This window comes from Dermacentor silvarum, unplaced genomic scaffold, assembly GCF_013339745.2.
Source record: "Dermacentor silvarum isolate Dsil-2018 unplaced genomic scaffold, BIME_Dsil_1.4 Seq381, whole genome shotgun sequence".
Lineage (NCBI taxonomy): Eukaryota > Metazoa > Arthropoda > Arachnida > Ixodida > Ixodidae > Dermacentor > Dermacentor silvarum.
Window position 1 is genome coordinate 151,936 of NW_023606146.1, and position 17,203 is coordinate 169,138.

The 17,203-nt window shown below is 46.8% G+C and overlaps 1 protein-coding gene across 1 annotated transcript in view; it reads right to left on the minus strand.

The window, feature by feature from the left end:
* Window positions 1-12,785, minus strand: part of LOC125941821 (uncharacterized) — a gene marked incomplete at its 3' end in the record, with an annotated part of 157,534 nt that extends 144,749 nt beyond the window's left edge. The window contains exon 1 of the mRNA XM_049659671.1: window positions 12,648-12,785. Within this exon, the coding sequence (XP_049515628.1) occupies window positions 12,648-12,717 (70 nt within the window). The remainder of the gene's footprint in view (window positions 1-12,647) is intronic.
* Window positions 12,786-17,203: the final 4,418 nt, after the last annotated feature.

A 17,203-nucleotide genomic window follows, 5' to 3' on the forward strand; every position in this document is an offset into this window, starting at 1 on the left:
GCACGACATAAGAATGTGTCATACGACAAAGGGGACATTGTATGGCTTTGGACACCACTTCGTAAGCGCGGCCTGTGCCAGAAGTTTCTGGCTCGTTACACCGGGCCTTTCGACATCACCGATTGCCTCAGTGATGTAACCTACTTGATTGCTCGCCTCGTGTCCAATGGCTACCGGTCTAAGAAGACGCAGCTTGCTCACGTCGCTCGCCTGAAACGCTGTCATCCACGTGACTCAGTGGACGTAACAGTTACTCGCCCAGCGGGCTTCGTCTGTGAAGGAGAATGTTTTACGCAAGCTACGGAAGGACGAAGAGAAGAACAAAGTGCGCTTGTCTTTGGAGCGGCTCGGGTCGGCGCGGCAACCCTTTGCCTTTTTCATCGATTCATATTAAATAAACGCACCCCATCGTAACAATATTATTATTTTTATTTTTTATTTATTACATACTGCAGTCCGAAGACCAAGCAGAAGGGGCAAAAAAGGGAACATAGTAATATATACTATATCTAAATATCTAACAACCTATAATAAACATTGCAACTGAACGAAAAGCATACACTAACAAAGGTGATTAAATATACATGTGTAGAAAAAATTGCATAACTATGTATTGCAGACTTCGAGATGCGTTAACCCGAGACTAAGGGAACACTTGTATAGTCTCAAAGGTCGCCCTAGCACGCATTTGGCGATGCATTGTGATGATCATGCGTGCTCACTTGTCTTGGAAGCACCGCCATTTTGTTTAGGCATAGAAACCAAACCGCGAGAGAAATTGTGGAAGCTCACTGGATTGAAAAACTAAAGGAAAAATGCATGTCATCCTTCTGTTTCATTGTTAGATAAAGAGAATTCGCTCTTGTCATCATATCTTTAACACATTTTCGCCTTCTGTGCTTGTTTTATGAATATTGCTGCTTTTATTGCGATAGCAATTATATGGACACCCGAAAGCAGATTTCTGCCGTCGGCGTCGCCGTCGCCGTTGCCGTCACCGTGAGGTTCCGTATGACGTCAATGGAGATGAATCGTCGCCGGCGCCGCCGAACGCTGTATGTGCGAGTGAAAGGGCGCGAGGGACGCGCGCTTTCACGGGGAGTGAACCCACGGCGGAGAACAACGCGCGTTCTGCGCCGTGCGTAAGGGCTGCAGAAGTAGGCGTGTCTTTCCTCCTTTACAATCACCATATGTAGAGCAAACGCGCCTTCTTCGGACGCACGAAAGGCCGTGGGGGGGGAGGGGAGGGAAGAGAAGCGACGTTTAGCTGCAGCACCAAGTCCCTATTTATATCAGAGGCTCCGGCAACAGTCACCAAGGCCGCACGCATTTTGTGCGAACGCGGGCAAAACGCCGACGGCGTCGAGAACAGTTGTGCGTGTTGCCGGTGCTGCTGCATGTCCAAGTTTATACAGCTGATAAAGCTACTATCATTACTCCGCATAGCTCTCTACAAATTTGCTATCGCAATTGATGCTTCGCCTTTCAGGTGAAACTGCGACAAAATTTTTTATGCTGACCGGGTAGCGACATTTCATAACAAGCGTTATTTTATGCGCTCTTGATGTGTTCTATTGACAGGATTGTGTAGATCTGTGGGTATTTAAGCCGGTGGTTCTTCCATAAAAATGTCACAGTTTCGCCCGAAGGGCGAAGCAATGAATGCGATAGCAACACAGCAATGTCATACGAAGTAAGGTGAGCGGCTTTGGTAGCAACAACACGCAGAACTGTTTCGACGCCATCGGCGTTTTGCCCGCGTTCGCTCAAAATGCGTGCGGCGTTGGTGACTGTTGCCGGAGCCTCTGATATAAATAGGCACTGCGTGCCGCAGCTAAACGTCGCCTCCCTTCCCTCCCCCCCCCACGGCCTCTCGCTCGTTGGAAGAAGGCGCGTTTGCTCTACATACATGGTGATTGTGAAGGAGAACAGAGACGCCTACTTCTGCAGCCCTTAAGCGAGCACGGCGCAGAACGCGCGTTTGTTCTCCGCCGTGCGTTCACTCCCCGTGAAAGACGCGCCCCTCGCGCCCTTTCACTCGCACATACAGCGTTCGGCGCGCGGCGACGATTTCTTCTCCAAATGACGTCATACGGAACCTCACGGCGACGGCGACGGCGACGCCGACGGCAGAAATCTGCTTTTGAGTGTCCATATAATTGCTATCGCAATAATAAAAATGCAGTTGTTAGAAAGCGCTCGTCCTTGTGTCTCCTTTTTTTTCGTCCCTGTTTGTTTGCGCAAAAAATTTAAGAAAATAAATCTGTTCCAACTAGGCCGACTCGCAGCTATGCTTCAGTTCATTAACTATGTATTAACAGTTTTATGTACACAAGGGTAAAGTAAACACATCAAAATTTATACACAATCAGTTTAAACACAATGAACAGTTTTATGCGCACAAGGGTAAAGCAAACACAACTTAGATAATGCGTTGACATAATGTAGTATGGCAATAACAACAATGTTGTTTAGACAAAAAGATGCATGTGTTTTTCGAAGTCAGGAAATCCACGTTCTGGGGTGCTATGCAGGATGCCCCGAGTTTGGCGAAACTCGGGATCTTCACGAGCTCTGGCGACGCCCCAAGATGAAAGAACTAATGGTATCAAGAAAAAGTTTGTCCGTCGGCACGCCTCCAGTTTCATTGGTTTATCTAGATTCACTCTGGGTGGCTATCATCCCTCGGGCGTTGCCATATGGGCGGTCGACAAACTGGGGCTCACGTGATGATACGGTCGGTGCGTGGTTGTGCCTTCTTTCACTGGTTTGTCGTTCCACCGAGTGCAATACAGGCACAAGGAAGTTAAGAATTAAATGCATTCAGTACAATATTATTATCACGTTAACGTGGGTTATAAGCATTTTAAAGATTACAAGATGTACACTGAATGTGTATTAGAGTAATTCGTAGTTTAATACGTTTCGTGTTATACCACGAGGGGACGCTCGCCCTCTTTTTTTTCCCCTCTGGATTGGATTGGCGCTCGCTACGTGCTTGCGCTAGCATTTCCTAGCACAGATTGGGGTGCGCCTGGTTTCCGCACTAGGCTTTAAACAGATCGCTCGTTGCTTGTGCCAAGTAAGGCTGCGAGACGAAGTCAGCGTCGGCTAGCGCAGAAGTGGTTTGCCGCGCGCTTACCGTGTAAGCACTCAGGAATGCGGGAAAGCACTCATACAAGGTCAGAAATACGCTTTATTTACTTTTACTTTATGATGCACCTTCATACTGGATAGCGCCGAGCGATGGCTTCTAACAACTGCAGGAAAGAATCTTTATACTGGGTATCCCGAGCGATCTGTGGCTTCTAAGAAACGCAAGAAAGGGTCGTTGCAGCGCATGTGGCTGTTGACGGCCACCACATCTATCCAAGGTGGGACTCCAGCATCGGTGCAGTTGCCCTGCACCCACCGCTGACGAGGTGGCTATCCCCCTTTTTTTTTAACAATAACTTTCCATTTTTTTTTGCATGTGAACGCCCGTGATGGGGTCCACAAAGTTGACGCTGTGGTTGACTGTCTCCTAATGCAGATTGATGCATAGCCCCATTAGCATCCACTAAATATGGAGTACAGTTGTATGCGGCCAATTCGTCACTATAAATAATGGTCTCCGGTTGAACATTGGCTGCAATAATGGCGCCTAGCGTCGCCGCCTTTCGTCGGTCTACCTTGAAAATTCTAACACCCGTCTGGTCGCGCAGAACATGCAGGAGACCCATGGCCACTATCTTTAACACCACCGTAATGTTTGCGACTCGGCGGAGCGTTGTCGCCCATCATTAGGCGGCCTCGATTGCACTTTTGCTCGCCGCGAAGAAGGCACTCGTCAATTTGCGCTGTCTTCCCGGGGCCACCGAGTGGAGCTCGCGCCAGCAGCTCGTCCCTCGCGACCTTACGGGGGTAGCTCCTCCAGTTGGCGATGGCGTGCTCCGATAGAGGAAACAAGTCTACGGTCTCTTTCAACATCCATATGTCTACGCTTTTGCTCATGCAGTACGTGAGCCAAATCATTTGCCGCTGGAGAGGTGGTCGTTCGGACGGCCGATGCGGTCCGTGTTGGCGCAGTAACTTCCTCGTCTTCCAATATAATTTGACTACTTCGCCTGCGCAGGTTGGTTGGTCCGGGTTGAAGCCCAGGTGCTCGCAGGTGCCCCAGTACTCCGATGACGACGCCGGACCTGGCCTGGGGCTGGGGCGCGGTGGACGAGCTTGCTTGGAACAGGAGAGAGCCGAAGCGATCGCACGAACTATTCCTCTGCAGCCTAGTCACACCAGTCTGCGCTGGGAAAGCGCAGACATAATTTGCCCGCCACCCTATCTCCGCAGACGACGGCCTTCGCCTAACTCGTCACACAGCCAGCGCACTCACGTTTTGGAAAGGCAAAAATGACGCTGAAACTCTACGTCGGACATGTAGGTGAACGGGTCCAGATGATCATATTGACGCTTGCTGCCTCTGAATGCGATTACACAGGCTGCTGCTGCCGCCACCATGTTCCCGAGTTCAACTCGAGGGGGGTTTCGCGATGTACGAGTTTGGCCCGAGTTCGCGTGTCAATCAAAACCATACGTCACGCCCCGCGCGAGGCATGCAACTCTGGTGCGCGCGCGCGCCACGGTTGGGCCACGCCCAACTTATTTTCCGGCAACAGCGACGTGGTGTGGAACTGAGAGGCATCAACAATCTTGACCGCCGACAGAAAATACGCACAGCACACTGTCATCGGTGATGCACCGTAACTGAGAACCACTATCAAAAACAAAGCGGCGACTTTCGCTGGCTCATGCATCTATCTTCTTACGCTGTCATGGCCCCACAACATGGTTCATTGTCTGCATTGTAGCGACGTAGCGCACAGCAAATAATTATCGGAACGACACTGTAGCTGCTTGCAAGGTGTCGATGCGCCGTGGTGGATGACGATGTTGAGCAGTGCGTAGTGTTTTCCAACGTCAAGGTATCGCAGCTGTTTGAGATGGCCGCTCCGTCATCGATGATGTATCGGATCCTCAGTGTCGCAAACACGGTCAGCGCCGAGAAACGCTCGCTTTTTTAAACCCAGTGCGATGGCATTTCTTCATCACAAGCACGGCACACTAAATAGTTGCAACCCCTTCCTGCGTTCGAAGTTTAATTTCCTAACTGCACACAGGAGCCATCACCCGCCAAAATGCGATTGCTGCGCTGTCGTTACTATATCTATCTGCGATCGCTGTTAGCTCAGCAGCAGAGGCAATCGGCAAGCACATTGGAGAGAACGACACACTCAAACTCTGTGTATACATGCGAACGGAGGCACCTTCACTGGGAAAGCGATGACAAGCGATGAATTGCGTCACTGGGCAGCGCTCTCTTCTTTGCAATGCATCGCGGAGGCTTCCCGCTCGCAGATAAACGGGCGCATTTTCACTGTGCGGCGTTACTACGGACCCTAGAATACCGCACAGCCATTTTGCAGTGACAACCGTTGCTCCCGTCGTTTCAGTTGGTAAAGCGGCGGCCTTAAAAGCCGCCTAAGTGAAGCACCTGCGGTGAACAACCATGCCGTAGCGCTGCGTTGCCATTCCCCTAATAGTCAGGAAATGGATAGTCATGACTGACTTTATCAGATTAGAGTGCCTCAATGCGCGCGGGCATCAGGGCACCCCATCAAGGATAGCACTGCACTGCCCCTGGCGACTGCTCACCGTATGAGCTCCCTCGTGCGTGCGACCCTCTAAAATGTATCCACTTGTAAGCTTTCGCCTCACTGTCGCCACTCGCGGCAAAAAAGTGCAAAATTTAATAATTCGCTCGATCTCTGTTTGTCATCAAACATTTATGGCATTCCAAACGAAAAACAGATACTTCAAGAAATAAATTGTTTCTTATTTTATTTGTTGTATTTGAACGTAATCGATTGAGGGAAAGTGTAGGCGCAACAATGCACCGCATGTGCCCTGTTCGCATTCGACGGAGGATAGAAAGATAATGCTCGAAAGAGGAGGCACCGCCTTTACGCACCCGAGAAAGGTGTGGCAAGTGGCTCACGGCAAGTGTGCGGATAAACAGCGGGACAGCCACGGTATTGCGAAATGGGGATAATACGTTGATAACAATACGCGGCGCTGGCGCGTTTTGCTGCGAAGTCTTCTGTGCTTGAAGCACGAAATCACTGTGCCGCGCAGGGTTCGCTCATGTTGTCATACGCGTCTTTCTCTCGACATTTCTTTTTGCCTACTGTACTTGCACGTTCCTTGCTATCTCCGTTCACTGACTGCCATCGAGCAAACTCGGGTGAAACTCGTGCGAACGAGAAACTCGGCGCATCCTGCATAGCGCCCCTGGAAAAACATTTGAAGGCAGTGCATTCCATTCGTTAATGGTTCGCGGAAAAAACGAGTGTTTGAAAAGGTTAGTATGTGCAAAGTACGGTGTCAGATCGTGATTGTGACAATGTCTGGTTTGCCGGGAAGAGGGGGAAATGAATTGACCGGGATCGATACGAAACTGCCGATTTCGGAGCAGGAAAAGAAACTTGAGCCTCGCGATTGCTCTGCGCTGTTTCAAGAGTGGAATTTTGTTAGTACTCATCAGGGATGAAGGGGAATCAAGATTGTGGTAGGCGTTATAGATGAATTTTACTGCTCTCCTTTGGACCATTTGTATCGGGAAGCGTTGCGCGTACAAACGGACAAACACAGGAAAAAAGACGTAAACGGATAGAGCGCAAACTATCAACTGGTTTTTAATTTGTGTAGAAGCCATAATATATAGACTGCTTTGACACGTGCCACAAAAAGGAAGGGGGGAGGAAATGAGAAAAAAAGGGGGAGGGTTGGAAATCAACCATTTCTAGTTTATTAACATAATTTTTAAAATGTGAGTCCCAGGCCACGCATGCGTACTCTAAACGGGGTCGAATGAAAGTATTATATGCAAGAAGTTTGATCTGAGATGGTGCGTTTTTTAGTTTATGTCAAATAAATCCTAGTTTTCTTGAAGCGGTGGAACAAGCGTCGTCAATATGGCTACCCCATGATAGTTGATTTGTAATCTTCACCCCCAAGTATTTAAAATCACTGCCTTCGATCAGGGGATTATTATTTAAGGTGTACCTAGAAGAAAAAGGGCTAATTTTATTCGAGATTCGCATAAAGACTGATTTGTTAACGTTTAACTCTATCGACCATGTGTTGCACCAATCGGAAAGAGAATCCAGGTTGCTCTGAAAGCACTTTTGGTCCTTTTTACTTTTAATTGACCTGTAAAGAATGCAGTCGTCTCCAAAAAGCTTTAAGTTTATAGCGGAAGTGTCAACTGATGAAACGATGTCATTGATGAAGATAAGAAACAAGGCAGGACCAAGGACACTACCCTGGGGAACTCCCGAGGTTACAGGCTTAACGTCAGAGCTGCAGCTCTCGACCTGGACAAACTGTTTTCTGTTGGAGAGGCAAGAACGAATCCAATTAAGTTAATGGGTAGGGCAATGTTAGAAAGTTTCATGAGTAGTTTACCGTGGCAGACACAGTCGAAGGCTTTTCTAAAATCTAAGAAGATAGCGTCTATTTGGTCGCCCTTATCAAGTGCTATTGAGAAGTCATTATTAGTGGTGACAAGTTGTGTGGTAATCGAGAGGCCTTTCGTAAAAACATGCTGGAAGGGAGCAAAAATATTGTTTCTTGTAGAAAGGACATTATGTAATGCGTAATGATGAGCTGCAGAAGTTTACAGGGGCCGGAAGTTAATGATATAGGCCGGTAGTTTTCAGCATTCAGCCGATCACCTTTCTTGAATATAGGAATGACGCGCGCCGTACGCCTATCATCGGGAAGAATTGAATTATGAAACGAAAGACGAAAAAGGTGGGTGAAGGCATGTGCAATAGGTTCCCTCGTAACGTTGCAGAAAAGCGCTTGGTATGCCGTCTGGAGCGTCAGAAGATTTAGTCTTAACTTTAAGTAACAGAGAAAGGACACCTTCGACAGTTATGAAATCGGCAGATATGGTAGGAAGAGGATGATTATTCGTGTCAGTATGATGTCCCTGAGTGAATACCGAGTGGAAATAGTCATTCAACTGGTTCGTAATTTTGGTTGGATCATTAACAATATGGCCGTTTACTGATATCTCGGTGAGGGTTTTGTGAAAGTCGCTCAAATACCGCCGGAATATATCCGGGTTTGTTTTCAAGAAGTTAGGGAGTGAATGGTTGAAGTATCTCGCGTTGGCTTCGGTTAGCCAAGTCGCAAGCTGGGCCTTTAATGAGTTAAGTCTACAATGGATTGTTTTCTTCTTTCTAGCACGTTTTAGCTTGCGGTGCAAGTGTATTATACCTGGAAAATTGGTAACAGCATTGTGGAACGCGCTCAGCATTATAAGTACCTAGGCATAAACCTAACTCCTAATCTTTCCTGGTCCACACATATCACTTCTATCTGTGCTAACGCATCAAAATCATTAGGTTTTCTACGCCGTAATTTATACAATTCTCCTTCCGATGTACGTAAACTCGCGTATCTTGCTTTAATCCGTCCGCAACTCGAGTTCGCCCCCTCCATTTGGTCACCGCACCAAAAATACCTAATTAACAAGTTAGAATCTATCCAGAACAGAGCCAGTCGATTCATTACGCGTAATTACAGCTACCCATCTAGCATAACACAGATTAAACAAGGCCTTGCACTCGAGCCACTAAAAATTCGTCGTGACATTTCCCTTTTATCACTTTTCCACAAACTCATCCACACCAGCATGATGCCATCTGTTCACCTTAATCTAGCTCATCGAACTTCACGCCGACTAAATAACAACTTTAGCGCTTATCACGCATGTACGGTGAACCGATGCTTTCAACCTTTCGGCCCTTCCACGAGCGATTCGTTTGTGGAATGGCCTACCAGATGCTCATCAGAGCGGGATCACGCAAAGTTCTTAAACAACCTAAAAAATATTTATGCACCGAAATTTGATGTATGGCGTTTTCGCGTTCACCCGTGCCTACAATGCTGTTACCGGTATGCTTTTTTTTCTTTTTTAATTGCTTTTATAGTTTTGGCGATGCCTTTTTCAACTGTTTTTATTTTATCGTCTATGTACGGTTATTTGCGTAATACTTTTTCGGCAGTTATCATATCTTGTTAACTGTTGGTGTTTAAATAGTTACTTTATATTATCTTTTGTGTAACGCCTTCAGACACTACACTTTGCTGTTTATATATTTTTGCGTTTCTCTGTTCGTGTGTTCACTTACATCTGTAATATCAATATTTCACCTATGTGTATTTCTCTATTCTGTGCATGCTGTATTGCCCCCCTTACACAATGTCCCACGAGGGCGCTGTAAGGTACTCATAAATAAATAAAATAAAAAATAAATAAATTAGTAACCCAGGGGTTATTTCTGTTTTCCTAACACGTTTGCTTGGCACAAACTTATCAATGCAGAAAAGTATCGCAGTTTTTATTTTATTCCAGGTGGCCGACACATTATCCGGAAGATTGTCGCAAAGGAACCACAGATGATCCAAGATGGCCTGGTCATCAGCCTTCAAATAATCCCTGATGACATGCCTGGATTCTTGTTTGTGTATGTTTTTACACCAATACCGAAGAATAAAAACACGGATTTATGGTCAGAGATGCCTTATTCAACGGAAACTACGTATATATATATATACATCAGAATTTAAAAAGACTAGGTCGAGAGTAGAACGGGCGTTTCCAGCCTCTCTGGTGTACTCGTTAACAATCTGTACAAGATCACACATCAGGACAATGTCGGCAAGCGGGTTCAGGGACGTGATATCAGAGCCAGAGCCAGGAACGCGTCAACCAACACTCATTTTTGAACAGGCACGTGTTCAGGAGAATAACTTTTGAACAGGTACATGTGGTCATATTGCTTAGTCAGATATTCATGCGTTGATGAGGATGGTCTGTAGATGGCACACACGTTGAAGTAATGGCCCCAGCAGCTCACTTTGAGGAATAAACTTTCGTGCTCATGGATTTGTTCAAGGGGCAGGGCACTAATGCCAACTGTAATAGCTATTGCTACACCGCCTCCTCGAGTCGGCCGATCGCGTCTGAAAATTTGGTATGTCGGAGGAATTAGGACTGAATCATTTATACCTTCGTTCAGCCAGGTTTCTGTGATTATTGTAATGTGAGGGTCGTAGGTAAGTAGAAGGTACTCGAGCTTGTGAACTTTATTGGATAAGTTTTGCGAGTTTACATTAAGCACTCTCAAACTTTTGGAAGCTGCCTGCCGAGAGCGTCAATCAGAGCCTGTAGTTTGCGGATGAAGGAAGACACGTGTATTTTTTGCTTCATCCCAGACAAAGTTTGCCATCAATGATGGCAATGCGTATTAACGAATGCAGTCGCAGCCAGCTAATAGCAAAGTTCCTGAAGTTCCCTTACGAACGAACAGCTTTGTGAATTCGGCCCTAGATGATCTATTTTATATAAAGCTCAAAAGGAACGACTTCAGAAAAACAAAATGTCGGGACTTCGTGGTACACTGCATATGAGCCCCAAAGACGTCATCCGAACGCTCATTTGTCACTTTCGAATAGAAAGTGGCTTGTTTAGCTTTAATGTACCAGCTATTATTGCGGTAGAACCAACTTTCATTGCGTGTCGACGTAAAACGTGAAGGAGAATGTCTCTCTTGCCTGTGAATACTCGTTGTTTTGCCCAACAGTTTCGCGAAACAATCTTTGTCGTGCCGCACAACCCGGCACGTTTATTGGTAGTCACTGAATAACCCTGAATAAGACTTCTGTATTGAGGGTTATTCAGTGATTACCGATTACCGAAAGAAGCTCTAAATTTACATATGCTGGTAAGCGAAGAAATTACAATCTTATTGAATAAGATTGTAATTTCTTCGCTTATCAACATCTGTAAATTAGAGCTTCTTTTTCTATCTTTTGGCCTGTGCTACGATGTGGGAATGTTGATTTTCGTGCCAATGCCGCTTAGCAATTTTGAGCAGACTTTTATTTTAACACGAAATTGTTTGATGCCGGCTTTCACGAATGACTTCCTGCAACGGATGTAACGCGCCGCAATCTAGGAGTGGTGAAGCGAAGTACTGTTTCGTAACATTTACGAGCAGCGCTGACAGGGAGCGCTTCGGTAGTCATAGCGCATCGGAGGCTCCATAGCGGTGCTGCCACAGAATAACGAGCCAGGTGTAAATGGCTTCGTGACTTTGTACAGTCGTAATTTTCCACGAAGTAATCATCATCATCATCAGCCTATATTTGTGTCCACTGCAGCACGAACGCCTCTCCCAGCAATCTCTAATTACCCCTGTCTTGCGCTAGCTGACTCTAACTTGCGCCTGCAAATTTCCTAGCTTCATCACCCCACCCAGTTTTCTGCTGTCCTCGACTGCGAATCGTTTCTCTTGGTATCCATTCTGTAACTCTAATGGTCCAGCGGTTATCTATCCTACGCATACCAAGCTCCACGTTTTCCTCTAAATGTCAACTAGAATATCGGCTATCTCCGTTTGCTCTCCGATCCACAGCGCTCTCTTCCTGTCTCTAAAGGTTATGCCTAACATTTTTCGTTCCATCACTCCTTGTGCGTCCTTAACTTGTTTTGAGATTCTTTGTGAACCTCTAAATTTCTGCCCCATATGTTAGCACCAGTAGAATGCAATGATTGTACCCTTTTCTTTTCAAAGACAGTGGTAAGCTCCCAGTCAGGATTTGGCAATGCCTCCAACCTAATGCACTCCAACCCAATTTTCCTCTTTTGTAAATTTCTTTCTCATGATCAGGGTCCCCTGTGAGTAACTGAACTAGATATACGTACTCCTTTGCAAACTATAGAGGCTGACTGGCGATCCTCAATTCTTGTGCCCTTGCCAGGCTATTGAACATTATCTTTGTCTTCTGCATATTCATCTTCAACCCCACTCCTACACTTTCTCAGCTAAGGTCTTCAATCATTTCTTGTAATTCGTCCGCATTGTTGCTGAATAGAACAATGTCATCTGCTAATCGAAGTTTGCTGAGATATTCACCGTTCATCCTCACTCCTAAGCCTTCCAAGTCTAAGAGCTTTATCCCTCATCTAAGCACGCAGTGAATAGCATTGGAGAGATTGTGTCTCGTTGCCTAACCCCTTTCTTGATAAGTAACTTTCTACTTCTCTTGCCGAGTACCAAGGTAGTTGTCGAAACCTTGTAGATATTTGCCAAGATATTCACCTATGCCTCCTGTACTTCTTGATTAGGAAATGCCTCTATGACTGCGGGTCTTTTCATAATCTATGAAGGCCATATAGAGTGGTGGAATGTACTCCGCAGATATATACGTGTTTTAACTCCTGTTAAACACGTATAAAGTGAGCAATTTTATGGTTATAAAAAAGGCCTAAATAAAAGAAATGATAAATGTTAGCACAGTGGAAGTAAATAACGAAAACAACATTTACCACGGCATCTTGTTCAACATTACACAGGACAACTGACAATAATTTATCGTACTATATAGATATAATGAACAGTAATGATTTAGAAGATAGTAATTGCTAGGTAGAAAACAATACCAATCAAGATTTTATGTAAATATTGAGGAAGGTATAAATAAAAAAAAGCGATAAATATATCATAGGGGCGAGAATATTTCATTGAACTCACATAGCAATGCTGTCGTGACTCCGAAGGCGATCTGTACCAATGCTACTTGGAAAAATTGGAAAACATCCATGACGAACACCCACGTATACCGACGTTATGTTCACGGAGACCTGTAAAACAAAACTGAGGCAAAGGTGACCTTGCAGCATTTCATAATGACAGTGTGAGCATACAAGCGCGCTATATAAGCGTCGCTATGACATATTAAAATGCCACTTTCATGAAACCGAGATTAGGCATTTCTCAAGTCGTTCAATTGTGTTTGACTTCATGCGGGGAGCGCAACTCGGGGATATCATTTAGCCCTCACCACTCCGCTATAGGCCAAAATATGAGGACCGATGTGCCTAGTAGTATTTGAAATTTAAGGTTTATTGTGTCGCTATCAAATTGTATTGCCCACGAACCAAGAGTAAAGAAGAAACTAGTCTGACCGGGTCTTCGTCTTGTGGGAGTGACAACAGCCGTGACTTACAATAAATTATACAATAATAAAACATTAGCGTACGGGTGTCACGGGTGAAACAACAAGGACAGCCAGAAGTCCACGTCTTTACCGGAACCAGACCAAAAGATGATGATGATGATGATGATGTCCTCAGCACATGGCTCGTACTCACTTCGGGGGGATTGTCCAAGAATTGAGCACCTGTACTTCTAGATATCGATTCTGAAACTACAGTTAATGTGCCAAAAGAAAAACGTTCTCTTCTTCCAACCCCCAAGCGTGAACGTGCCACAGTGGATCGGTTATATGTGATCGCATGTGCCATTAACCCTCTCCTAAGGAAGCATCGTCTCGATGTTGCTTGTGAGGGTAAAAAATGAGGGCTGTAGTATAAACAAAAGAAATGTGACGTAACGCGAAATAACAATCTGCTGCTGTGAAAGAAGGAAGGAAAGAAAAGAAAGAAGCAGGAACAAGACGCAACGAAAACGAACAACAAATAACAACAACAAAAAGAACGGCGCTAAGTCGTCAATGTAGTAAAGTGATTGAAAAAAAATCGGAAGACGCTTTGTCGAGACTAAAGTCTGAAACGGCGGAAGCCTGAAACCATTGCCTGTTAAAGTGTCTGTGAAAGTAGTTTGTGGCCGCCTGGAACTGTTGCAGCGCTGTTTGTGGATAAGGTGGAGACGCGTCTTTCGTGGCGGTGCTATGCCAGCTATGCGCGCTACTGGCGTCAGTGCATAACTGGAGCAGCCGACAAAATGGGTAGGCAAGCCGGTGCCGTTGCTACAGCAACTGTAGCAACGACGAAGAAATGACAGACCCGCGCGGCGCCGAACCGCCCCCACACCCGCATTTGACGACAGTGACGTCACGCACGCGAGCCATTCAGGAGGCGCACACCGGCGCCTAGCGACAGTGCCGCAACGAGACAGAGGAGACCAATCAGGTGGCCGGCAAGCTGTGACAGTTTCTGCTAAAGGCAGATGACCTTGAAAATGAGCCATTAAAGGCTTCCGTCTTGAAATATGGTTTGAGTCTTGAAACACCATTGACCTGAGTTTGAGGAAGCCGAAGGGAGTTTCTTTAAGTGCCTTCTGGGAGAAACTCGTGGGTAACGTCGCTGAGTGGGGATACAGACCCACACTTCATCGCCAGGATTGTAAGTAACCTCTCGGTGGCGAAGGTTGTAAAGGCGTGCGTCGGTGGTTTGGCGACAGTGAGTACGACATCGCGTGAGTTCACGGGCCTCTTCGGTGCGCTGGGTGAACGCTGCAGCATCCATGTGAAACATTCCCAAGTTGTCGGGAAGAGCATGGTATCGGGCATCGTGGTGACCTCACGACCATGGGCGAAACGAAAAGGGGTGAATGTTGTACTTTCTTGAATTGCGGTACAGTAGGGAAAAGTGACGTAAGGAAGGATATCGTCCCAGTTTTTGTAGTCAATGGCTACATACATTGATGGCACTTCCACGATCGTCTTGTTCAATCGTTCAGTGAGTCCATTTGTTCAGGGGTGATAAGCAGTCGTTTTGCGATGTGCAGTGCCACTTAGCCTCAAGGCTTCCTGTAGCATCTATGTGGTGAAAGCTGTCCCACGATCAGTAATGGCGACCGCAGGCGCTCCGTGACAGAGGCCGATGCTGTGCACCAAAAAATGGGCCACCTCTGCAGCGGTAGCTTTGGGAGTGCCTTTGTTTCGTAGTACGGTGTTAAGTAATCGGTAGAGACCTTAATCCACCGATTTACCGACGAAGATGTAGGGAATGATCGCAGAAAGTCCATACTAATCTGATGAAATGGCGTCTTCGGTGTTGCTATTGGTTGTAGCAGTCCTGGTGGCCCAACAGAAGCAGTCTTACGTCGTTGGCAGTCGCGACATGTGCGAAATTACTGCTTCACAGTCTTTGCGAGACGTGGCCAGTAGTAAGGGCGGCAAATTTGTTCCAACGTGCGTGTGTAGCCTAGGTGGCAGGACAACCGTTCGTCCTAACAGGCATGTAAAATATCGTCACGAAGCGAGGTTGGCGCAACTAGCAGGAATGCAGCTTGCGTATAGTCAAAGTTCTTATAAAGAACGCCATCCCGCGGAAAGAAAAGGAGGCTAGCGAGCGTGTGAAACTTGGAGGAAGACTTGACGTGTGCCCTTCCAGGTAGTCAATGAGAAAGCTGAGTTCCAAGTCGCCGTGCTCTTGTTGGGCCAGGTCTGTTGCTGATACGGGAGAACGAAAAGTGTCGTCCTCTTCAAGGTCAGCGTTGGCACTTCCGACTGGTGCACGTAAGAGACCGTCAGCGTCGGTGTGAAACAGTCAGCGTCGGTGTCAGCTGACTTGTGACCGATGGTGACGCCAAATTCTTGCAGTCGAAGGCTCCATCGAGCCAGACGACCTGAGGGATCTTTGAGACTCGCGAGCCAGCAAAGAGAATGGTGTTCGCTGACTGCTCTGAATGGGCGACCATACAAATACGGCCGAAACTTTGTTATGGCCCAGACAACGGCTAAGCATTCTTTTTCTGTTGCAGAGTACTTTTTCTCGGCAGCGGATAACGTTCGGCTCGCATAGGCAATCACACGCGCTACGACATTTTGCCACTGAACTAAGACAGCTCCAAGTCAGACGTTTCTGGCGTCTGTGCGCAACTGCGTGTCAGCGTTCTTGTCAAATTGGCCGAGTACAGGTTGGGCCTGGAGAAGGTTTAGGAGGGTATCGAAGGCGCGGCGCCGATCCTGACCCCAAACAAACGGGAGGCTTTCTTTCGCAAGGTAGTTGAGGGGTTCAGCCATTTTAGAAAACACTTTAACAAAGAGTTGGTAGTACGCACAGAGCCCCAGAAAGCGGCGTAGAAAGCGCTTATTTGTTGGGACGTGAAATGCGGCGACGGCGCTCGTTTTCTCAGGGTCTGGGCGGATGCCGGCATGACTCACAACGTGACCAAGAAACTTCGGTTATTCGTGCCCGAAATGATATTTCTCGGGTTTTGGAGATCGTGCAGCTGTGCGAATGACCTGGAGAACTGTCAGGAGGCGCTAGACGTGCGGTTCAAACGTGTCCGAAAAGACCACCACGTCGTCTAGGTAAACAAGACAAGATTGCCATTTAGGCCCAGAGAGAATCGTGTCCATCATTCTTTGAAAAGTGGCTGGCGCTGAGCATAATGCAAAAGGAAGGACCTTGAGCTCGTAGAGACCATGAGGAGTAATAAAATCGGTCTTCTCGCGATCACGTGCGTCAGCTGCGATTTGCCAGTAGCCACTGTGTAAATGCATGGAAGAAAAGTATCGAGCGTTACGTATACGATCCTTGGAGTGATCTATTCGCGGCAGAGGATAAACGTCTTTCTTCTTGATCTTATTAAATTTCCGATAATCGACGCAAAAGCGAAAGGTGCCATCTTTCTTCTTTACTAACACAACTGGCGAAGCCCAGACACAGGTCGATGGCTGGATGACGTCGTCTTTAAGCATCTTCTGAACTTGGTGACGCATAGCGTTTTGTCCAGTTTGCGGCACCCTATAGGGATGGGCCTTTCAATCGGTTAGGTAATGATACGATGCTGGGCAAGCGGCGTCTCGTTAACCTTCGTCGCTGTAGCGAAACAACCTTGAAAAGAATCGAGTACATCTAGAAGGCTTTCTCGTTCTGCTGATGGTACGCTCGGGTTTACTTCAAGAGTGCTCGCGAACGCATTGGCAGAATGGTCACACGGCGAAAGAGCAGCTAATATTGGCGCACCGTGGACGTCAGCAATTTCCTGTGAGTTGACGACATTCCTCGCTAAAGTTCGTGACCAGCATGCGAGCCTCTCTGTTTCAAGGCTGAATAACTTCTCGGGCAACGTAGATTTGCCATGCAAGAAGGAAAGACAAATTTGCCTTCGCAATTACAGCGTAGGGGAAGTCCTGATCCGATTACACACTGACAAAGAGGCTGCTGCGGGGGCGGAGGGGCGAGAGGGGGCAGAGTCACAGATTCATCGGACACATGTAGCGTTGTCTTCACTAATTCGGTGTTGTCGGCTTCAGAATGAAAAGGGTTCTCGAACAACATCGGCAACTCACGTAGCTCAATGATTGCGCCGTATTCACGAAGATAGTATATTTC